Source organism: Gobius niger (genome assembly GCF_951799975.1).
Source record: "Gobius niger genome assembly, chromosome: 8".
Taxonomy (NCBI): domain Eukaryota; kingdom Metazoa; phylum Chordata; class Actinopteri; order Gobiiformes; family Gobiidae; genus Gobius; species Gobius niger.
This window is the reverse complement of record NC_136859.1, coordinates 24,515,669-24,540,280: the sequence shown is the minus strand read 5'-3', so window position 1 is coordinate 24,540,280 and position 24,612 is coordinate 24,515,669. Positions and strand designations below refer to the sequence as shown.

General features: G+C 41.1%; 1 protein-coding gene across 1 annotated transcript in view; it reads left to right on the top strand.

The window, feature by feature from the left end:
* The window catches only part of LOC306966605 (TGF-beta receptor type-2-like), a 39,419-nt gene extending 14,920 nt beyond the window's left edge, over positions 1 to 24,499 (top strand). The window contains exons 4-10 of the mRNA XM_079561404.1: positions 10,579 to 10,883; positions 11,774 to 12,022; positions 12,111 to 12,224; positions 12,467 to 12,604; positions 15,507 to 15,648; positions 22,328 to 22,455; positions 23,388 to 24,499. Of these exons, the coding sequence (XP_079417530.1) occupies positions 10,579 to 10,883; positions 11,774 to 12,022; positions 12,111 to 12,224; positions 12,467 to 12,604; positions 15,507 to 15,648; positions 22,328 to 22,455; positions 23,388 to 23,651 (1,340 nt within the window). The 3' untranslated portion in view covers positions 23,652 to 24,499. The remainder of the gene's footprint in view (positions 1 to 10,578; positions 10,884 to 11,773; positions 12,023 to 12,110; positions 12,225 to 12,466; positions 12,605 to 15,506; positions 15,649 to 22,327; positions 22,456 to 23,387) is intronic.
* Positions 24,500 to 24,612: the final 113 nt, after the last annotated feature.

Sequence of the window (24,612 nt, the reverse complement as noted above, 5' to 3'; positions counted from 1 at the left end):
ATTGCAGTGTTCAGACATATGGTTTCCTGTCTGTGTTTAGCTCGAATCAGAAACATCTCCAGCACGTGGTGGTGAGGCCTCAGGACACAGGGGAGAGTCTGCTGCTGCTGCTGCTGCTGCTGCTGCTATAACATTAGCCTTTCCAATGGTACAATGATTACAGTGAACACCGTCTTATTTGACCAATGCAGCCGCTGTGTATTTTAGGCGACATCCACACTAATGGGGTTTTAATGTTATGACAACAATTCTAACCCAAAGTGGTGGAAACAGACATTGTTAAAAAGTGTAATGCACAATGTATAGCAGTTCACTTGGTCCTCATTGCCTCATTTGAAAGCTAAGACATACAAAACTGATCTAAACGGGTTTTTCTTGTGTTGTTGTCACTTTTGAGTTTTTTTTATCATGCTTTTTTTCCACTTCATCACATTTTCGTCACTTTTTCATCACATTTTTGTCCCTTTTCCATCACATTTTCGTCACTTTTTCATCACATTTTTGTCCCTTTTCCATCACATTTTTGTGACTTTTTCATCACATTTTCGTCCCTTTTTCATCACATTTTTGTCACTTTTCCATCACATTTTTGTCCCTTTTCCATCACATTTTTGTCACTTTTCCATCACATTTTTGTCCCTTTTCCATCACATTTTTTTCCCTTTTCCATCACATTTTTGTGACTTTTTCATCACATTTTCGTCCCTTTTTCATCACATTTTTGTCACTTTTCCATCACATTTTTGTCCCTTTTCCATCACATTTTTGTGACTTTTTCATCACATTTTTGTCCCTTTTCCATCACATTTTTGTCCCTTTTCCATCACATTTTTGTCACTTTTCCATCACATTTTTGTCCCTTTTCCATCACATTTTTATCACTTTTCCATCACATTTTTGTCCCTTTTCCATCACATTTTTGTCCCTTTTCCATCACATTTTTGTAACTTTTCCATCACATTTTTGTCCCTTTTCCATCACATTTTTGTCACTTTTCCATCACATTTTTGTCACTTTTTCGTCACATTTTTGTCACTTTTTTCATCACATTTTTGTCACTTTTCTATCACATTTTTGTCACTTTTTTCATCACTTTTTATCTTTTTTTTAATCACATTTTTGTCACTTTTCCATCACATTTTTGTCACTTTTTCATCACATTTTTGTCACTTTTTTCATCACATTTTTGTCACTTTTTTCATCACATTTTTGTCACTTTTTTCATCACATTTTTGTCACTTTTCTATCACATTTTCGTCACTTTTTCATCACTTTTTATCCTTTTTTTAATCACATTTCTGTCACTTTTTTGTTGCTTTTTTGTCACTTTGTCAACGCATTGACTTTTTTCCCCGTGCTTTTATATTTCGGTAACGCCAAACAGGAGAAAATGTGCTCAGTTAAGGCGGGGGTTAAGAGGTTAAATGACGTTGCAGAGTTTGTATTGTAAGAAACATGAGCACGGGTTTGATTCATGCATGTCACTTTTCTAAACGCACAAAGCTCTTGATAATTCCATTATTAAAATGACAGTACGGTAAAACAGTAGTAGGAACAGAGAAGTGGTAGCCGATCTGCAGCTCTGACTTACCCCAATCCTCAAACTCGCATTATACGACCAGCGTCAGGAGAACTTGAGGTCAATGGATGAGCGAAATATAAACTGTAATAGTCTTATTTTAGTAGAAGTTGTTGTGGCTTCAGTCGTATATAATCATTTTGGTTTAAGATCATATTGTTAGAAATAAAAGTCTCTGGTCTGACGGTGTTTAAGGCCGTTTCCCTGTGGCGAGATTGATTCAACCCGAATTCTCCCATTACACCACTCCACAAGTATCTTATCTGCGCTCAATAATGTGTGTGCTGCAAATTAGACAAACCTCCAGCGGTGGCTTGGCTGCGCCGGCAATCATTTGTGGTCTGTGCAAATTAGCTGCAATTCCAGAAATATGGATAACTGCAACCAGAATTTGGGAAGCAAGTTTTTCCATCTCCACTCACAATTTGTAAACAGAAGTCATTGCATCGTGATGGACTGTAGCCCCTGATGTGTCTGTGTGGCTGTAAGCTCATCAGTCACAATATGTTTTACAGTCAAAAGTCAGTGAGTAGTGATTATCTGGGGAAAAGGTTTTTGACAGTAAATTTGCGTGCTGTCAAAGTGTGGATGTAGAGCAGTTCTTTTCCTCCTCTTATCAGCGCTGTTTGAAGTTACAAATTATGCACATGCAAAGCGATACAGTAAATCATAGTATATAGCCTTGTCTCAGTAAAGCTTATTGACAGGCCGAGGAACGGGCTGCGGTTCCTTCCTCCCATTGAAGACACATGAGCAGGATGTCGATGTTTACTGGCCCGCTGCCACTACATTTCTCTCTCCACAAACGCTTGGCATTGTTTCACCCACTGCATGACATTCTGATGACGTGCCGCTAATAGTGTTTGGGAGTGCGCTTTATTGCTTCTCGTGTGTGCGGCTGTTTGACAAGTGCGGCCAGCGTGGAGCGAATGCAGTTGATCGGAAATGCACGCGTGCCTCGTTTGCTTTTGCCGAAACAAAGATTGAGGAAACAAAACTTGGACTCTCGAGTAAAACTGTTGACTGCTACTGAAATACAGAGACATTCAGAGACTACACCGTTTCATGTGAGGTTTTTAAAGAACCAGGTACAATAAAAGAGAGAACAAGTGAGGTGTAAACTGTTGTTGTCCTGACTCATTCCTAACTTTCCTAGCATATTTCTAGCACCTCAAATCATCACAGGGATGAGTTCGTAAGAATGTCTCTCAGCTTTCAAGAGGCAAAACTAACTGTCACTGTAATGACAACTAGACGGCTATAGTTTGTATTAGGGCTGCGCGATTATGGAAAAAAAAAATAATCGCAATTATTTCCCCCATATTGATCGATCTCGCTTTTCGATTCCATTTTTTTGTTCAAAAGAAAAAAACAATAAATGTGGTCTTTCCTGGACGAGCATATAAACAGATGCTGCGGCCAAACTGAAAGCTAACTCAGCAGCAAAAACAAACTCCACACTATCCACACAGCATCACAATATGTAGCACAACACGCAAAAATCTCCAAAGATTCAAAAAAACTAAACAAAATCAATATATAAACAATGTAGATTTCCATGAATAAAAACTGCACTCTTTATTATGATGGGGTTTTTTATCGGAAAAATGCTTGGTTTTCACCTCACCCATAGTTACATCGTATCGGTGTCGAGATATCTGGCATAAATATGAAGATATGAGATTATGTCCATATCGTTCAGCCCTTGTTTGTATGTATTGAGAATGCACATTTTGAGTGTATTCCGTTAATTTTTTATTTGAGTGTATTTAGTTACTTTCCTAAATCGAAGGAATGCATCTTACTCAACCATTTAGTTTTGGCTTCATATTGTACAACATTAAAAGGAAAGGAAGGAAAGGTCACATTTTTATCACAACCACTTCATTATGTTATACAAGACAATTCCACTGAAATGGAAATCGCTTTGCTCATGTGCCCCCGTGTTCTGAGAAGTTTGGCCTTTGTGCACCACTGCATTTGTTTCTAATTAAAACGCCGTAAGGATATGATGCAGAGCAGATTTGCGGCCGTGTTCGCTCCTTGAAAAGATGTTCCTGATGTTGTCGACTCATTTCAGTGGGAGGTTGAGGCATCCATGGTAAAGAAGCGGCTTGTCATTGTAACATGCTATTTGCTTTAGTGTTGCTTTTATGGCCGTGCTGGTGTGAAGTCACGCTATGTAAGGAATGAGGAGAGGGTTGACGGAGAAACTGCCTCCGAGTCGTTTTCAAGGATTTACTTGTCAAGTGAGAGCCGTCTGCCAATAGCTTTGACTTGTTTGAGTTCGAAGATGAGGTTTTAGGACGTAGAAAGCCTTCAGCGTTTTATATCACAGACTATTTGGCATGACTGAACCTACAACCATCACAATATTACAATTCATCATCAATAAGTTGTCATAATAAACACAAGCACATTTGGGCAAATAAACAGCATTTCACAATTCATAGTCGCTGTTTTTGTAATTTACAATTGGCATCATCACTGTGACCGGACAGATAATGTCATAAAGTGGACATATCATGCATAATCTAATAATTTAACCATGTGATCGAGCTGTTCCCTCATCAAAACTACACCTGGAGTAATATTTTTCTTCATGTATTGTCTGTTTTTTGTTCAATTCTCGCTTATAAACTGTCTCATCCACACTTAGACATTGTTATAGGGTATAAAACCTAAAATATCATCACTGTTTATGATACGATAAAGTAGGCTGGTCTTCCCTGTCAAATTGGAGAGAGCAATACGTATCTCACAACTAAACTACAGCTCAAGTAGCTACAACACCAGGTCACATGACTGTTTAGTTTTGAAAAATGGACTCGTAAAGAGTGACACAGGAAAAAGAGGCTTTTCGTATTACGCCGTCTGCAAATGGAGCAAACTACAGAGACTTTTTAGTACCTTTTACTAAAACGAAAAGAAAATTGTACTTCTTTTAATTGATAATTGTAAAATGTTCTTATTAAATATTATAAATGTATAGTTATATTGTTATTGTTACTATGAAACAGGGCGTTCATGAAAAGGAGAGTCTTGTCCTCTCATTGGGGCTTCTCTGTATAAATAAAGATAAAAATAAATGAAATAAATGTTGAAAGGAGCCAGCTGAGGTGGCTCGGGCATCTGTTCCGGATGCCTCCTGGTCGCCTCCCGCGGGAGGTGTTCCAGGCATGTCCTAGTGGGACAAGGCCTCGTGGAAGGCCCAGGACACGGTGGTGGGACTATGTCTCCGAGCTGGCCTGGTGTCGCCTCGGGGTCCCCCCAGAACAGCTGGAGGAGGTGTGTGTGGATCGGGAAGTTTGGGCATCTCTGCTGGGACTGCTGCCCCCGTGACCCGGCCCCAGATAAAGCGGAAGAAAATGGATGGATGGATGGAAATAAATGTTGATGTGCCACTTTTTTTTTATTACCTTATATTTGTATTACCTTGGTGCATTTGCACACCTGTAAAGGCAAAGATCACACAGTGAAAACAGGTGCCTGCAGCAATCTGAAGGGACAAAGATAAGATCCTCTGCCCTGCGGTTTGGAGGTGATGGAAAGAGGAGAGTGGCACAGTGGGAGATATGAGCCTTGTGTATAAAGTGTGGTAAAGTCCCTGTTTCCACAACAAGTAAATAAAGACCGAGCCACTCTGCTCATGCACCGCCATAATGAGGCCACTGTACGCATGCTATTTTTGTACTTAACAGGGAAAAGTGCAATAGAGAAACTTGTGTTAAACTGACTTAAATGCTGGGTTGCTGCAGTAAAACACATTCAATGTGGACGGAGACATGGTGCAACTGCATTACAAAGCTATTTGTTTATTCAATTTGCTATTTTCTGTTTTGCTCATTTATAGGGAACAATTGAGCCGAAATCCAGTCTACAATAGAATTATGTTTTAAGTGGGTATAAAACCATATGTAAACCAGATAGACCCTGAACGTGAATGCATACCTAAGGTATAAATTAAATAAAGTCTAAATCTACTGACTTAAAAAAATCCATAAGGCCAAACCTTTAAGTCACAAATGTATTATGCACTGGTAAAATAAGACTTCTGATATCAAACCTCTTATATCTAAGAAATAAATGTCTGTAAATTACCAACTTCCAAGCCCCCCAGAACGTTCTCTCTCCTGTGTGTTGTTGCAGCACGCAAAGTGCCTTGAGGTCAGTGTGGCTAATACAAACCATTTTATCAGTAAAGTCTGCTATTTATAGTTTATCATAAAGTTATCTGTGTGTGTAGACATGACATCAGCCTGCACCTTTTGGCAGAGATTATCGGCCACATTTTCCATAGACCCCTAGCAAGATCCAGGTGTGGAGCACATCTGGGCAAGGATCGGAGCTACATTCTCGAAGATGTCAGAAAATTTACAGCCCCCAGACTTGGCAAAATACATTTATGAAGGATGATATAATATAGTGTGGTAATGAAGACCACACCAGACCGAGGGTGAATACAGGGAAAGATAAAGGGGGCCTTTTGTGTGCGCTCTCAGGTCGGTGAGTTTACCTTTGTAGAAAAGGTTTTCAAGTGCGGGAACTGTACTGGGATGATTTCTTTTTACATTGTGTACGGAAATGTGTCAATTCCAGTCTTTGTAATGGGGTGTCAGGACTAGACTGATCAAAAATGATTAAGCAAGTCTTACCAGGTATAAGTTTTGGGGCCAATCTCTGGCTGTGACCAAAGCGCGCTGAATCATACTAACGTGATGTGAACTGCTGGCAGCTGATAGGAAAACGAGAGCCCTCACTGAAACACGCAGGTCATACGGATTTAATATTTCACAACATCATACCTCTGCTCTAAAAGGGGATTTTGCCGATATTAGCATTTAACTGCTGTTAGCGCAACTTTAGCTGGTGTTAGCATGTTTCTTACCTTCATAGTTCATGTTTTAGCTGCTGCATTTCTGTTTTATTAGCCTTGGCACCTCTGAATGATTCCATAACTCCCACCAGATGGCAGCATTTGTCCACATTTGTTCTCATCACTGCTTATAAACTTTTATTGACGATCTGTACAGCGTGATCCTCTGTGGGGGCGCACCCACAACAAATGTGGGTGTGTTGTCTTGTGGAAACAGAAGTGTGTGCTGGGTAGAGTCGGTACGTGCACGTAGCTCGTGCCGTGCGATCTATATGGAACAACGTCTATTGTTTGTCAGGTCTTGTACTCCTATTGTAATAATAAAATAGTGGATGCATTAGTAAAGAAGTCAGTGGAGGGAAGTTTTCATGGATGGCACAAGACCAGTTGAGAACCGCGTTTTGAAGTAAAAAGAAACATTCATGATTCCCGAATATTGCAAAATGAGTTTTGTTGAGGTTGGCAGAGGTTAAAGGAATATTTTATGAATGGCTACAAATTTCATCCAATCACATTGATGAAAAAGCCCTTGCTTGTCTCAAATTCTGCAAACTATGAGGCTGGAACGAGACATTTGTGCGAAAACTGTTCCACTATAAAAACAAACCCACCAGCTGTAAGTTTGTTGCATATTTTCCATTATGAGATATTAACCTGAACCAGATTGTATCACTTGGCCTCGATGAAGACATTTCTTATTAATTGCTTGCACTGAAACCACATTGTGATCCGTATCCACACAGACAAACTGGCGTGTAACACGCCTGTTGGAAGCGTGTGTATTTATAATGGCCTCCTCCTCCTCGGTCACCTGCCTCAAACGTGATCTCACGTCTGGAGCTGTCATTTTCCAAGTAGTGCAGTTCCTCTTAAACATCCCCCGAAACATCCAACAGGCAACTTCTTTATTTACCAAACACAGCGAGGATCCAAGTAATTAGCGCGAGGCTGGAGTAGTGGGGCAGTGAGTCAGACAGAGTCGGTGTTTAAATAAGCAGAGACACGAGCTGTAATAATGTGGGTAATTAGAACACCCTATTAGCCTCAATGAAGTGTCAAACCATATGGAAAAGTCCACACATGTATAACGGCATTCAAGTGTTTCTATCTCTATGGGAACATGTGAGGTTTTATCAGTAATGAAATTAACCTCTTATCCCCCGGTGTAGGTCTCCAGTTCAGCTTTACCCAAATCCAAAGCCTATAGTCTAGTGTCACTTCTCATTTGAATGCTAAGACCTACAAAACTTATCTGGACTTTTTTGTCGCATTGTCGCCGAAAGTGTTTTTGTAGGTTATTTTGTCGTGTTTTTTTACTTTTTATTTTTTTGCGTTTTTTGTTGGGTTTTTGTCGTGTTTTTATTCTTTTTGTCAGGTTTTCCTCACGTGTTTTCTGCTCTTTCATCACTTTTTAGTCAGGTTTTTGTTCCTTTTTTGAGTTTTTTTTGTTGTGTTTTTGTATTTTATTATTTCGTGTTTTTGTATTATTTTTAGCATGTTTTCGTAGTTTGTTTTTCATGTTTTCGTAGTTTTTTTGTCATGCTTTTGCCATATTTTTTTTGCTTTTTTCCTTTTTTTTGTCATGTTTTCGTCTCTTTTCGTTTTCACTCTTTCATCACTTTTTAGCCATGTTTTTGTTGCTTGTTTATTGATTGTGTTAATGCTGCTAGTCCCGCAGATTTTTGTCGCTTTTTTGTCACTTCACTTTTTTTCAGGTGGGGGTTGAGTTCAAAATAGTCTATTCAGAAAAGTGTGGGTGAATCGTTGCATAATTGTTTCAACTATTCTCTACTTTCACCCAAGAATGTAACTTCGCTCCTCTCACTAGAGCCACACAAGTGCATTAATAGGAGTTTGCCCCGGCAGCTTCAGATTGGTTGCAGCTCTGCGCTCGCTGTAATCACGTTTTGTAAGACAGTCGGGGAAATAAAGAGAAAACCTCAGCAACCTCAGCGCAATCAAAAAGGTCTAAATCAGCCGCGCTTGTGCAGACTGGGGCACTGCAGTCTGGGAGCCGCTGTGCCAGACCATTCAAACCGTCTACCGGCTAAATACGGCCTGTCTCCGTGAGCTTTGATTCATGGCATCCACACTTTTGGCCCTAAGCGATTTTTTTAAGAGCACTAAAGTCACACACAAACACAAAATGGAGATGTTTTAGGAGAGACCGTAAAGTTGTGCTGTTTATGCGTGACCAAACCTCGCCAACGTTTGGTTGTAATGTATGATGTTAAAGTGAGGTAAATACAAAAATAAATCCCAATTATTGCTCCAGGTGAAAGGTGCTCTACAACTTTTTAAATTCTTTTTACCCGTGAATGCTTTTTACTAAAGTAGCCGCTCGCTATTGTCCACAACATCACTTAATTTTTAAGCAGTTCACTACGCTTTTCATTCCTTTGCTTCTCTGCAAACCCACAGTGATTTTTTTTTTTATTACATATCTCCAGTCTCGCGGCCAGTGCTGGGTCTGGCCCTGTTGGCACTGTCCTACGGCGAGAGGGTATACTGTTCCCCCGGAGTCACAGTATGAGACAGTCTTTGAAATGCTGCCCATTGGAGAAGCACAAGCCCTCGCCTGTTTGCTCCGCGCCTCTGGATTTCTCATGTTGGCTGCTGGTCAGTTCATCTGGCACTGCAATCACAGACCATGTCTAATGCTGCAGCTCAATAACACTGAGGGCTACTCATAACATTGGCCCTGGCCATTCGAGGCATTAAGACGGCACTCAACAGCTAACGTAGTGATGGAAAAGCTACAGATACTTTCACTTTAGTAGTTACACTTTTTGAAGGGAACAGAACTTAAATGAGTTAATTTCTTTCAACTTTTAAGCTGTAGAATTCGTGTGAGTGATATGTTGTAGTAGCAGCAGTGTCAGCGGTCGTGGATGCAGTTATTGTAACTTAGTACAAGCAGAAGTTGTAGTACTAATAATGATCAAGAACCGACTGATGACCTGCTTGTGGAAAACTTGGCAGCTTCTCACATCTATGACTAACACAAAGTAAGAGTACTTTGCCCTTCAGCACCCACTCCAAGTACTTCTTCCACCTCAGCAAACGTGAAAACAGTCTGTACTTTAAAAATACAACGTCATGGCTCAGGGATCTAGATATACGAGAGCGGACAGAGGCGTGTTTTCACAGACTTAGAAGGATGAATATTCTGTAGTGGACTTTGCTTGTGTTGGACGTTGGCTCCGTGGAGGAAATTGCAGAGGTTTCTAAGGACTGGACTCAGAAGAGAAATTACCCAGCAGCCTTTGCGTCAGACTGCAGACCAAACTATAGACTGAGCGCTGCAAGTGAGAGCTGAGGCGTGTGGGACGATGGCTGGGTCAGACGTAGGGGTGTGGATCAGACAGTTTTATGTGCCCTGGACCAGACAAGACAAAATGAAACACAGACTCACTTTTCTATAAAAGAATGGCAGTAAAAGTGAATTTGACGTTTGCTTAACTGTTACTTTTGCCTGATAAATGAATCATGTGTGGGTGTAATCCAGCCTGCTTTAATCTGAGCCCTTTACTTATAGTTACATCTGGACTTAATACTGTGATATCTACCTGTTCAGGACCAGGCGCTTTCAGTCGATTTGTTATTTATACAGTAGTAGGTTGGAAAAATATTTGGATAAGACAGAAATTACTCCTTTTTTTTTGTGTGAGCCACCTTACTCCATCCTTCTCTGGGAAATCCAAATCCTCTTTGAACTGTCCTGGATGAGATGCCATGACACCTAACAATCCTGACTCATGTTTGCAGAGTAAAACCGCAATCATCGGCAAATTACGATCTGACTTTCATGTGCGAGATCAAAGTTTGCCTTAATGTCAAACCTCAAGCACTTTCTAATCTCATAAATGTGGGGAATTTACGAGCAAAATACTACTTACACCTTCAATGCAGTCGACTGTATGAAAACACAACTGTAATCACAATAAAAATCAGACATTGTGGGTCAATTCCTCCTGTTTCTTTGCATGGTTTGCGTTTAGCACCAAATCAACTTTGGTTGCTTTTGTCGGCAACTTTCAACCAAGAAACATCCACAGAGTTGCTTAATAAAACCATTTACATTTTTTAAAATCCCTCTCTCTATCTTTCTATCTCTCTGCAGTCAAGGACTCGCCAGATGAAAACTCGGCAGATGATGCCCAGTTCCTGCCTGTGATCCTGGTCAGCCTGCTGCCCCTGCTCCTCGTGGGCTTGGTGGTGCTGGGCATGTTCTACTGGTACAGAGTGTCCTGCCAGCGCCTGAGTCCGGACTGGGACAGCGGGGTGAAGAAGAGGAAGGTGGGGGGCGGCCTGGACTGTAGCGAGAGCTGCGCCATCATGATGGACAACGGGTCAGACAGCAGCTCCACCCACGCCAACAACCTCAACCACAACACCGAGCCCCTGCCCATAGAGCTGGACCTGCTGGTAAATGAGCTACTGCAGTTGAACTTACAGCTGCTGCTTTACTGTGAAAATCTGAGTGGGTAATTTCTACGAGAAGCGGTATTAACGGTGTTGGAAATACTACTGCAACTTTACTGTGGAAAATGTGGGTGGAGAATATTTATATAGGATTTCCACAGCCCCTAAATGTCAATTAAGTGGACTCAATGATGGGGGAAATGAAGCGCCTTCGTTGTCCCTTATGTTATTTTTACTGTAAGTTCACAGCAGCCTATGAAATGATATCATCTCAGGACAATTGTATTTGTATGCATACACTTCTACACTTTCCTTGATGCTCAACATTATATGCGTTATGCAATATGCACAGCTACTTAGTGGAGAATATCTGGCTGGGACAGTATGCATTGTTTACAAAGGTGTCAAACTTCTAGCACACATAACAACTATCAGTCTATAAATAGTATAACTTAAGCTACCAGTTATCTTTTTTCATTACTTCATGTAGATACTGTATATTCAGTGATATAATGCTCTAAAGCAGTGATTCAACTGGGTGTTCGGGACCCAAAAGTGGGTCACGGAACCAATTTCAGTGGGTCACAAGCCTTTTCCAAAATGTTTTTTCAATATTTCCCATCAGAAACTGCATGGAAACACTACAGGAGTCTGTTAAAATTAACGCTATTGGGCTGTTTTGGTCATAATTTCAGTCTTAAAGGCACATCAACTGCTTGTTCAATAAAAACTTGTGTGGAAAATGCAATTTTTTATGACAAGCCATGCCACTCGAGAACCACTGCTCTAAAGTAAGTCAAATAGTTGTGCTCCAAATGGAAAACATGTTCGACTCAAAGCCCGTGTTATCTTCAGAAGAACCGCGTCTAACTCTGTCTAACCATGTCCTGCAGGTAGGAAAGGGTCGTTTCGCTCAGGTCTACAAGGCCAAACTAAAGCAGAGCACGTCGGATCAGTTTGAGACGGTGGCGGTGAAGATCTTCCCCGACGAGGAATACGCCTCCTGGAAAACTGAGAAGGACATTTTCTCAGACACGGACCTCCGGCACGAACACGTCCTGCACTTCCTGACAGCAGAGGAGAGGAAGGTGGAACGGCAGTACTGGCTCATCACCGCCTTCCACCCCAGAGGGAACCTACAGGTGACAGAGCGCCGGTCCATCTTTCTCTTTTGCCCTTACTGCTATATGATATTAAAGTGTGAATATCAACTTATTCGCCTGTCCATAGGAGTACCTGACGCGTCATGTGATCAGCTGGGAGGACCTGCAGGTTCTGGGCAGCTCTTTGGCCGTAGCAGTGGCTCATCTCCACAGTGACCGCCTGCCTTGTGGGCGACCAAAGGTGGGTCTCTTTCAAGTCAAGCTTCATAATCATAAAGTAAACATATATTTGCCTTTGATTTGGCTCAGATGCTTAACATTCATTCTATCAGAGGTCAAAAAAGCCACTTCAGATGCTTTTCTATAACGTTTTAGCATATAGCATGTTTATATTTGTATTTTTTTTTCCTATTTTTACACTCCAAATAAAGATGAATGTGTAGCCTGTATCCACCCCTGTATCTGAAATGTCTCTGTGTGTAGGTGCCGATCGTACACAGGGACCTGAAGAGCTCGAACATCCTGGTGAAGAACGACCTCTCGTGTTGTCTGTGTGACTTCGGTCTGGCTCTGAGGCTGGACAGCTGTCTGTCAGTGGACGACCTCGCCAACAGTGGACAGGTCAGACACATCTCTTTACGCAAAAACAAAAAAAACAACTCACCTTTGATGAGACACATCTTTAACAAAGTAAAGGGATGTCTACTTTTAGCTTTGCCTTTCTGCCTTACTAGCTTTAGACCAATGAGCATCTGTGTACTTTCAAACAATAAAACGTTAATATGCAGAGCTTTATCTAAAGAAATGTGTACACTATAGTGCATTAGTGGGGCCAGAGCTCAATGTTCTTCAGTGGGTTCGAGTGGAAGGGAGAGAGTTCAGCCTCAGCCACAACATTCCAGTTTCCTGGGACATCAATTTTCACTTAACACTAATCCCTGAAACTCTGTGGTTATGATGTTTCTTTTTTTACAAGGTTCAAGTGTTGCATAAACGGCTGCTGTTATGGAAACTGACAGAATGAAACCCAAGCCCTGTATTGGGAGGAGTTGAGTTTATTTTTCCCTTGTTCCTGGTGTGTCCTGATTGTGTTCTGAGGGGATACACCATGTTTGCTGACACAGATCTGACATAGACAGGCAGCAGTGCGGTGATAAGAAGGACTTTGTTGTGACACGTACCGACCTTCAAGGCACTGCGTCTTTAAAGCTCTTACTGTCAGTCACTGCCACGGTATGAGTAATGGGCCAACCCGATGCCAGAGAGTACAGTAAATACAGGTACCAGCGCAAATACAAAGGTGTCTTTATGTTAAACAAAACGGCGGTCTTCAAAATTTAACAAAATACTAAGATTAGAGCATTAGGATTGGAAATGTTGACTTTACTTTGATGACAGTTGCCAATCTTCAACTTCTGCTACTTCAAAATCCTCCCTTGTATTTTTTACTATCTTCTCGGTGTCGATTGAGTTTTAGACAAGCAGTGGCATGACATTACACCTTTTTTACATGCATGCTTTCGTTTTGCCATATTTAAACACAGCGTAGTCATCGTCACACTGAGTTAAATCTGCAGCATTCGTTCCACTCTTGGTTGGAAGGTGGAAATCCCCACAATGCACTTTGCAATTATAATGTGTCTGTGTGGTCGCTATGCATCAGAAATACACTCCAATAAATCTGCTCTAACCCACATAGTCTTTTTTTGTTTTTTCCTTTTTACACACAAACAGAATACATAGTAATGAAAGCGACTAAGGTGAGATGTTATTGACATTTTTCCTATCCTGTCATTTGGAGAGCTACAGTATAGAACGCTTGAGTAGCACAGAGGAAGTTAACTCTCACCAACCTACAGTATTTGATATGTTTTAGACAAAGGTAATTTAACCCATGCACAAACGCCTTTATTTTTGCTTAACAACGCACTGGGGAATAATGAAACATCCGGCAACATGTGTGGTAACTATTTTAGTGTGAATCTGCGACTCATATTCCAGTGTAATCCCAAAGCTCGCTGTACTGTTTGATGTGTGTAATGTAAGTCCTTGTTAAACAGCTGAAGGACTTCAAAGACGCTGTGTGGCGTACAGTGTAATGTATCACAACACATGATTTATGAATATGCCCGATCCAGATGGCAAAATTACAACTAACTTCCCACGTGGTTGAGTGTTTTGATAAATGCCTCTCAGTGGACAGTGTGGTTCTGCCACAGGACTTGAATAATGTGCTTCAATGGACTCGTGGTGTTTTATAGGGTTGTCTTATAATAAGATACATTTGGAGGCATTTACAGCGTTGAAATCCCAAAAATCAAGTGTGTAAAACAAAATTGAAGAGGCTCTACGCATTATGCTCTATGAGTGTCCGAGTGCAATCTTTAGAGGTCACGGTCCTTCTTCTCTCGCTATTTTCCTAATATGGTTGGGAGATGTCTTGCACAAATCAACAAATAGTTCAAGAAAACATCACAGACAGTGAGATACTGAGGTGAAGTCATTGGCTACGTGTTAAAAAAACATTATTTTGGATGTAAATACTTGACGGGGTTCATTGAAATAAGACTTGTTATCTTAGAGCTAACGGCTAGTATCAAAAAACAACATCACAAAAATTAAACAACAATTTATACTAATTTTATTTTTTATTTTGTGTTTTATTAACAAAAACACTGGAAATTTCCTGCAGTGGATTGTTTGCTCCTGATGGTATGTTTTCAACATGATGCTAGCGACTCTCTGTCTGCTCTTGAGCGGTTTAATTTTTTGGACAATACACCACTACTAACTCATAGGGAAATAACAGAACTGGAAGAACAGCGCCTCCTGAGGATCCACTCGGAAGTCACGTGACGCTCGTGTGCATAGCCCATGCTTTATTTTGATCACTTTTTTCCCCTTGTTCCCAGCGGTGGGCGCCCCAACTGACCTATGAGACACAAAAAGCACAGCCCTGAAATCCTGTTTAGAAGCCACAATTATGCAAATGTCCACTTAAAGAAGAACTAAGTAAATTGTTTATCTTAATAAATCCTTTTCGTTGTCCCTCTGGAGGTAATACAAGTGTTGATGGGATGATTGGGGGGAATTTCATCTCCACCCGGTGTCTCTGGCCAGAAAACCACCCTTGCAGATTTCATGCACCGGGTCAGAGGCCCCAATACACACTAATAGAATCACGAAGAAGACGCTAACGGGCTAACGGGCAAAGCTAACTGCGGGTTAGTGCCACTTAAACAGTATTTACAGCCAAGTTTTGAGTTAAAGAAATTATCTCCATTGTATGATTGGATGTACAATATCCCTCTCTCCATTTGTCTTTTCTGACAGTGTAGTGTTTACTCTCACATACAATTAATAAGTAAAAAGCGCCACATGCTACGATACCTGCAGTGGCGCTTATGGCCTCTAGGGGCATGAGTTACTTAGTGCTGCTTTAAATGGTTGGAGCAGAAATGACAAACCAAGAGCAAACAGTCATAGGAGCATATCGCTAACCCTCTCTCTTTTGTTCATGCAGGTGGGCACAGCACGGTACATGGCTCCGGAAGTTTTGGAAGCGCGCTTGAACCTGGAGAACATCGAGTCCTTCAAACAGACGGACATTTACTCCCTGGCTCTGGTTCTGTGGGAGATGACGTCCCGCTGCGAGGCCGTAGGAGGTCAGTGCAGGGTCCCACCACTTCACCCAAAACTACACAAACAAACAAACCCGGTCATTAGTGTGAGATTAGCTGCCGTGGGCTGGTATGATGTCATGTGACCATGGGGTAAACAGGAAGTGACACGGGGGCCGGCCTAACACGAGCGAGGGAAGGCCACTGGGATGAGTCATGGCACATTTGTGGAGCTGGAACAACAAACAGCAGCGGCCTACTGACAGGAAGTGAGGTCATTATTAGGAGACCTTCAGAGAGATGTGAATAGCATCAAGAAAATGTAACCTCCAACCACATTAACCCCACTGTAATGACACTCCCTTTAAACACATGAGTCCCTAACCTCATGCCCTGTGAGCGACTTTGTGTAGCTGTGTCATATTGAAGCACAAAAAGAAATTACCAAAATGTCGATACACATTGAGTTGTTACATCAGACCGTAATCTAATCGGATTTGACTCAAATGACAGAAATGCTGAACGCTCTTGTAGACATAATAGAAAATGTCTTAAAACGCTACAAGTTCAAGACTCCTGCATAAACCAATTGAATTCTTATTACCATAATGTATGTAAATATGGATGTCTGTGTTGGTGGGTGCAGATAATGTTACCTAGAGATAAAATAACTGATGATTCACTATTTACCATTTATATTAATATTCATTGTCAAAATGTGTGCGATATTATTAGGCTTTGGTTGGTATTGTCTTGCCAAAAAATGATATTCACTCAATGTGCGTTAAAGGGACTATACTGAGTTTAAAAATTATTAAAGCAGATTAAAGTATTTTCATCCCCCACATGTTCCAGCCATGTCCTAATGTGTAGAATGAGCTCAGACGTATTCACCACAACTGCCTCTAAAAAGTTGTTACTTCGGGTCCGCACAAGCTTAATATAGAGACTGCAGTTACGCGTAAGACCTGAGGTGGCAGTAGTGAGTATAAAAATGACCAACTTGCATCTAGTCTCTTTAAAGACATTTATTTATTTATTTATCTATCCTAAATCTTGCACATAGGAAAACCAAAACTGCATTGCATAAATGATGAAACGTATTGAATAATCCAGTCTGGCTTGATGGGCATTCGCCTCACATTGTGTTTTATGTACACAATAGCAAACCATATAGCACATTTACTATAAGTTACATGTGCGTGTGTGACTTACATACCGCAGACAGGACCGTAGCTGTTTCCTGTTTGGAGGCGACAGGGGGTTTGTGTGTCAACAGCCCCAAAACGAAGGCTTCTCTCCTCAGCTCCAGGTTTGTCGGGGGGGAATCTGGGGAATGTCTGAAATGCACGGGACACCGCTCCAATGGCCTTGTTTGGGCAGGAGAGAGTGCGGAGGATACTGTACCTGGGCCCATAGAGAGGGTTCAGCAGCAGAGGAGATCAAATACTTCAAAGTCTGCTGTGCGAGACGACTGTGGTCACATTGAACATTGCAGAGACATCGTCACTGAGACTTTCTATATCAGGTGGATTTGTTGCAGTGGCACTCGTTATTTTAAGTGCCACTTCATTGAATGTGGTCGGCGCCGTGGAGAGATAATCTAACCTTGCATTCTCATAGCCAAAAGCTAAAATGTGGCTCAAGGCTTTGACACTGACAAACAATAGCGACATTTTTAGAAACTACACTGCGGCCACTTTTTGGCATCAGCTCATGTCCAAAAACAACTTTACAACAATTCTTGACTTCTTTTGGCCTTGTGGTTTTGACCAACAGTATGCCGAAATCCACTAAAACTCGCCCTATAGTAAAACACAATTTCCTCGAAACATCCCCAGGCCTTTAAGTAAATACAAATGTAGACACGCTCCTGTCTGACCGCTGCTCCCTCACTTCTAGTCAGGACATTTCAGCGGCCGGGACAGACGCATTCCAGCCTCCACATTTCTCTGAATGTATGTCCAATTTTCTAAACAACAAATATGTCCAATTTTGCAGACTCAAAGCCGTTGTTGCTTATCGTTTTTTATAGCGGTGTCTCGGTAGCATTTAAAGTGACACATTAGACACAATTCTTGCTAAAGCATAGTTAACACAAGTATATTTAGATTAGATTTTGCGAAAGCTTGTACCCAGCTTTTTTTAGTTTGACCATTTTTGTGATGTTTATAGTTTCACTTCCTTATTGGACACCGACAGGAAGTGACGTCGATGAAGGCAAACAATTTTAAACTGTTGCCGTGCCGACCATGTTAAGACAATGGGAAATGAGTCGAACTGCTGTGGAACTTTACTTTCATCCATGTCACTTCCTGCCCGCAGCTTAAAAATTCAAATAGCTTTAGCTGCCCAACATTTCTTCATTAAAATTGCCGCTTCACTGAAGTGAAATGATAATTATGCAACTGATGTTGTCCAAATAAGTCATATTTTCAAAAGCAAAGTCATATGCACTTTTAATGGTTTACAATGTGGTGTGTCGTTATTGACGGCATTTGAAATCCAGGTATTACGTTTTTTTTTTGTGTGTTATTACTTGACTATGTAGGGCCTATCTTTGTTGTGCATGACTGGGATTCTGTACGTGCTGTGCTTTCCTCCAAAAGACGAAAATATGCCATCCTCCAGGAAGGTATTGCCCAAATTGATGAGTTGAGATAAAAAAAAAAAACATTTCACGCAGGGGGTTTTCAAGCATCATTGTGAACCAAATATGGTTTCTTATTTAGTAACCCAGCATCATTGCAACAGGAAGGTAATTTGTTTAAATTAAAGGTTTAATTTCCAAGGACGGCAGCAACCAATTGGGCATAATACTCTGTGTCCAGTTTTGGCCCTATGAGCTAAATGTCAGTCATGTAGTTAAAAAAACGTGTCCTTTTTTTAAAGTTTTGGACAACATCACCACCCAATTAGCAACTTCACTGGTGCATATATATAAAAAAATGGGATAAAAAAAAGCCTTCCTTGCTGTTTGGCTTTGTTGTTATGGTCAGCTCTTGTGCCCTTTTTATTTAGGTAGCCTGATTTAGCCTGAAGGGTGTGGCTCGAGCTTAGGGTTACTTTGGGTAATGCCGCAACGTTAAGTGCCAAACTTTCACAGTATTTGAACTGAGACAGACTTTGGCAACTGCAAAGACTGCATGGGCGCTGTATTGTAGCTTTGAATGATTCATTTTGTGACATGAAATTGTATTAACAAGAGCAGCTCGGTGACAGTACTTAGCTTATCTTTGCTGCAAACATGTGATTATTGAAAAAAAAAAAAAAAAAGTTCTTATTGTAACAGGTGTCAAAACCACAGAGGCTGAGAAAACATGCTCAGACAAACAGGAAACCAAGCTTTATCTTAATCATGATCGCATCAGTGAAAACAGATGTGTAGGATTAACGGAGTTAGTCATGCAAAAAATTAGCCACACTTTTTTCTCTTTTTTTTTTTTTCACAAGAGGTGCACTGCTTATTTGCAGGCCCAGACAGGACTTTAAGGCGTGTCCTCCATGTTTCTCTGTCATTTGAAAACACACTGGCAGCTGTGACATTTAGCTTTCACAGATCACTAATGTGTTAGCCACAAAACCATCGCCACAGGAATCTAACCACAGATATCTCCAGGGTTCAGGGCAGCACAATGACTCTCAGGGCTGTTCTGGTTCTAGATGTAGAATTTCTATTTATTTTTCCCACAGAGTTTTTTGAAAAAATCTAATGTTAATAGTCAGGTAAGGTATACTTTATCGTCCTCTGCATTGGACCAGCCTTTGATGCCGCTGGGGCACCTGGCTGAAGGATTCACCTATTGTACATGTTTTCAGTGGTAGGGGAAACCTTCGCAGACACATGGAGAACATGCCAACTCCGCACAGAAAGAATGGGTGGGAATTGAACCCGGGACCTTTTTGCTGTGAAGTGCTAACTGCGGTGCTACTGTGCCAGCACTGTAGTTTAAAGGCCTGTTTGTGGCAGGTTCATTACCTTTGTGGCAGCACTATTAAGGAAAATGGTTAAAACAAACTGCTTTTATTCTGTAACTTTTCGATTCATGAGGTGGAAGACTGAGACTGTTGAGCATCACAGCCGTCTAAAGATCACTGATGGTAGTTGAAGAGACCATTAACGCAGGATGTTTTTCATCTCCAAGTGTGACTACTGAGTGTGTTATTATAATGACCCCATGGCCTGCCCATAAACAAAGTGGTGTAAAGGCACTTTCCAACCACCTGTGCTTCAAAGCCGTGTTTAATTCAGACATTGGCCTGGTTTGACAACAGCATAAACTCCACTTGGCCTCTGTAAAGCTATGTGCACATGTCCCCGGAGATATTTCTGTGCATATAGTGCACAGATGTGGGCCTGTCGTTTCATCCATACATGAGGCGTGGTCCATGGGCAGCTGGTTTGAAGCTTTATGCTACACTGCACCCAGCGTCTAGGTCAGCGTCCCGTTTCCCCATTGGTAAAATGTATCTTAAACTCTGGTCTATCCGGTGAAAGGGCAGAATGTAGTTTAGGAGTGTTTCCTTTTGAGATTAAGTGTCTGAGACCGCTGTGGCCTGGGGTGTGTGGCTGGATTACTGTCTGGATCTAAGAGAAAAACATCAGGCTTCAGACTGTCAACAGGTGGACAAGACTGTTGATATACCAATATACGAGGCTGGGAGCATGGTGCAGTACACCAACAGCTACTGGTATGCCTTGTGAAATACCAAAGTAATGTTCTTTCATTCACAATTCTGTATTTTTATCATCATTACACTTTCTTGAAGTTAAGTCGTAATAAATTATATGTGACTTAAATGAACTTTACAGCATTAAATAATGAGTAGTTATTAGAACATGGCAATATACATATTACAGAGTTGCCAAAATATTATTAATTTCGACTCTGAGTGCTCAATGGGGGTGGAAAAACATAATAAACATACATAACTTATGATCATTTACCTTTTAACTGATCTTTCAGACCGGACCCCTGACTCAAAGCAACCTTTCAGGAGCTGTTGGCGTCTCAGTCTCAGGGACCATCTCCAGATCTCGAGTCAGGATTTTGGCCTATGTTTTTGGTTGGGGGGAAATTTGAGTGCTGTGAGGAAACCCACCCATGTAGACTATCCAAGCTATCCAAGCAGCTGTTGTGATGCTGTATATTACTGTATTTGCTCTATATCTCTCTCTCTTTTTTTTTGTCCGAAAGTTATGGAATTCTATGCTACCTCTTGAATTTGAATTCTGAATTTCCTAGTTCTAATATAAAGGGGTTTTCAAACACTCCCCACCTGGAGACTCGGCCTGCTTCAAACAGTGAACAGTCCCAGGCCTGCCTCAGATCAGCTTCTGGGTAAAAGTGGGTCGTGGTTTCACATTTTTAAAAGCCAAAGGAAGTCCCTCATGCACGTCAACAACAGGAAGAACAGAGCTGTAGAGTCAGCTCCTCTGTGAATGCTCCAATCCCTGCCTTCAGCTTCCTGCTCCAGCCACCCCACTTCCCGAGCCCAGACCACACACTTTTATATGAAACTGCTGCAAAGTTACACCGTAGTGCCCATACTTGGAATCATTTTGCACAATGCATCTCTTTTACACTCACTCCCCTTCAGGATAAAAGTGTGTTATTTGTCTTAAGTTATTGACCTTTTTTCTTCACCCAAAATACATGCAAATGGTGCTGCCCTCTATGAAATGTAATTTGTCAGGTGCCTTGCCATATCTTGGCTATTTTTGTTTGTTTGTATTATTGGTTTAACCTAGCAACAAGGACTCCAAATAAGGTGCACAGGGAAGAACTTACTAAAACATTCGCTCTCATGATAATAACAACAACAATATTTTCATGTCAGACCTATTGTTAGGGTTGAACAAGTCTTAAGCAAACTTTACACAGAGTCTCAAAGATGACTGGATTTCAGCATATTCACTGCCAAATGTAATGTCACATGAAATTTCTTTGAATTGTGGAAGAAAATGTAAATGAATCCATATTATTGGCTCTTGTGTGCCCAACCTCCCTGCGCACTGTACCTCTGATGGCTTTACGTGTCACATAGTTGCATCTCATCACTTTGGGGCCAGACTCTGCAGAGACAAGTGGCTCATTTTACACCAACTGTGAGCGTCTTGTGTTGGAGACGGGCCGCAGCTGCTGAGTCCAGTTTCATGAGGTCTGGACCCCTTCCCAGAAAACGTTGTTGTTCATATTTCACGGTCGCAAAATTATGCCCCAACTCCCCCGCGCTAATTTTTCACCAAAGACAAGAACACAAAGTAGACAGCGTAGTGCTTGGATGGGGAGGTTTCCGATGCTCGTTTTTTGGGGGTGTTTTAAAAACTCTGCTCCATCATGTGTTTTCCCAGTGTGCCATCGAGACTCCCTGCTGCGTGTGTTAGGCTTAATGGTCAGTGGTTGTGGCTACATTGAGATGGTGGTTTACATGTGGAAGGATGAGCTCATAGTAGAAAGCTTTTACCCTTTCTGAAACTAACACGTGGTTCAGCACCTGTTCAGTTATCCAATCCTCTTCTGGATGTGGAAAAATGTAATGACAACAATAAAGCACTTTCCGAAAATGAAATACAGTAGCAGTCCAAGAAGACAGAATATTTTATAAAGCCCATCTTTTTAGGGAAAAAGGATTAATAGAAAGAGAGGTAAAAGAACACTTCCGTGATACCAGATATAATAATGAGTGAAGGTGTAACAGTGTTTTGTGTTGTGTGTTGCAGAGGTGAAGGATTATGAGCCAGCGTATGGCTCTAAGGTCCGGGAGCACCCCTGTGTGGAGAGCATGAAGGACAATGTGCTGAGGGACAGAGGACGCCCCGAGATCCCAGACTCATGGTTCAGGCATCAGGTGAGACATTTCAAACGCACTCCATGACTATTGCTAAGAATCAGACAAAGCGGATGATCAACTTCCCAAATAGAGTGTCGGTTTAGGGTTTGGATGTAGGAAGAACGAATCAACCAACTTTTTACCTCACCTGGTAGATGGGGATGCACCAATCCTATGCTGGTATCGGATATCGGAGCCAATACTGGAAAAAAATACGATATTGGGTGTCGGCTACAAAGATCCAACACTCAACCGATACTAGTCTTGGCTCTCGCCTTAAAAACACAACTTAAAAACACCACCTAAATCTAAGTGAAGATGGGCAGGCTGTATATCATTGTAAAGCTAAGATCCAGGAGAATTCAATCGCTGAGTTTTAACACAAATGTATTTTTGATCGCCGCGCAAAACTCTGCGGTTAGCAATAGCATTCTAAAGCTAGCTAATGAAGACTAATCAAGGCTGGGTCAGAAACTATGATAGAAATAGCCAAATAAAATAGAATAACCACTGCTGAAGCCAAGTGTTCGTATTTTAGTTTAAGAAATAACTGATCTAACATATTTGTAATGATCAGATCACTTAATGTGAGTGGTTTATATCAATTTAGCCTAAGGATATTTAGTGTAGAAAAGTCATCCATCAAGTGTAAAATTGATAATTGATCTGTAACATGACAATAAAATATGACTATTGATCTTACAAAGGAGAAGAGTCAATTCAATTGTTCACTCAGAGAAGCCACTTTTAAGAAAGTCTCTTGGTAGCGGTAAATATCGGGTATCGGCAGATACTCAAACCCCAGTATCGGTATTGGTAGCAAAAAAGCTGGATCGGTGCATCTCTATTGGTGGATTGTATAAAACATCTCAAAATGTGTCAAATCTCGCTGAGGTCAATGTTTTCTTCCAAAAATGGAAATCGCCAAATGTTTCTTGTTGTGCCCACAGGGTGTATCAGTGATTTGCACCACCATAAAGGAGTGCTGGGACCACGACCCTGAAGCGCGCCTCACCGCTCACTGTGTGGCCGAGCGCCTTTGCGAGCTGGAGGAGCAACTGGATAAGATCTCCTCTCGCAGCTCCTCCAACGAGAAGATCCCGGAGCAGGAGTTCAAACTGCCCATAGAGGTGGACATCCCGAGAGAGACCAAGATCATAGAGCTCCAGGACATCATCGCCGTGGACTGCTCTGTCTCGGATGAGAAGCAATAAGCGGCAACGCAAACAAAGACAATGCAAAAAGGGAAGGTCTACATGAGTTTAAATGACTTGAATTCTCAATACAGTTATTTACGTTCAGTCATTTAAACAAATACTATTCCCTTATATCCCCTATGTGCAATAGGGCACTTATGGATGGACTTGTGATAACGAGGAGTTGATCTCCCGGCACTATGAATGAGCCACCATGTGATTTTTATTACTTTATGGAATGAACTGCTTTATTCTGAAGCAAAAACCTCGAAAAGCTAACAAGCCAAAGTAAACTGGAAACCTCTAAAGACACAGTATTTCTAATAGGTCAATGATAAAGCTCATGTTTTGCTTTTTTAAGGTTTTATTATGAAACTACAGTACATATCAAGTTCACTGGTTCTTTTCAGATGATGTCACACTCAGATAATGGTATCTGGCAATATCTATCAAACAGCACAGGATAACAGTGACTTCTAAAGCAGGACAAGTGTTGAACCAAAGACAGTTGTGTGCACTTTATGGATGCCTTACACGTGTTATTTAAATGTGCTTGTGCTGTCATCAAACCAAAGTGCTTTGCTTTTTGTGCCTAATTTTGAGCCAAAATGTCCGCTGTCTGTTGCAGTATCACCACGTGGCCTGATCGTGTGAATGTTTTGAATGTTGAGTGTTTTTAATCGGTTGTTTGCCAGACAAACAAACCTACTGTACAGAGCTGTACATAGAGACAAATCAAAAGGGAATATTAATCCTTCCACTTATTGAATGAATGCAAATATTAAAGGCTTTATAAAATGTATTTTTGAAGAGTGTTTTGGTCTATAATTAAAAAATAGGAGTGTGCCAAAGTTGTGCCTTATAACGTGCCTTATGTGTCATATGTAAAATACTGTAAATTGTTTATTAAATAAAACTATTTCTGTATACAATATTGTGTGTCAGACATTGTAGTGCTTTATTTAACAAAGAGACACTT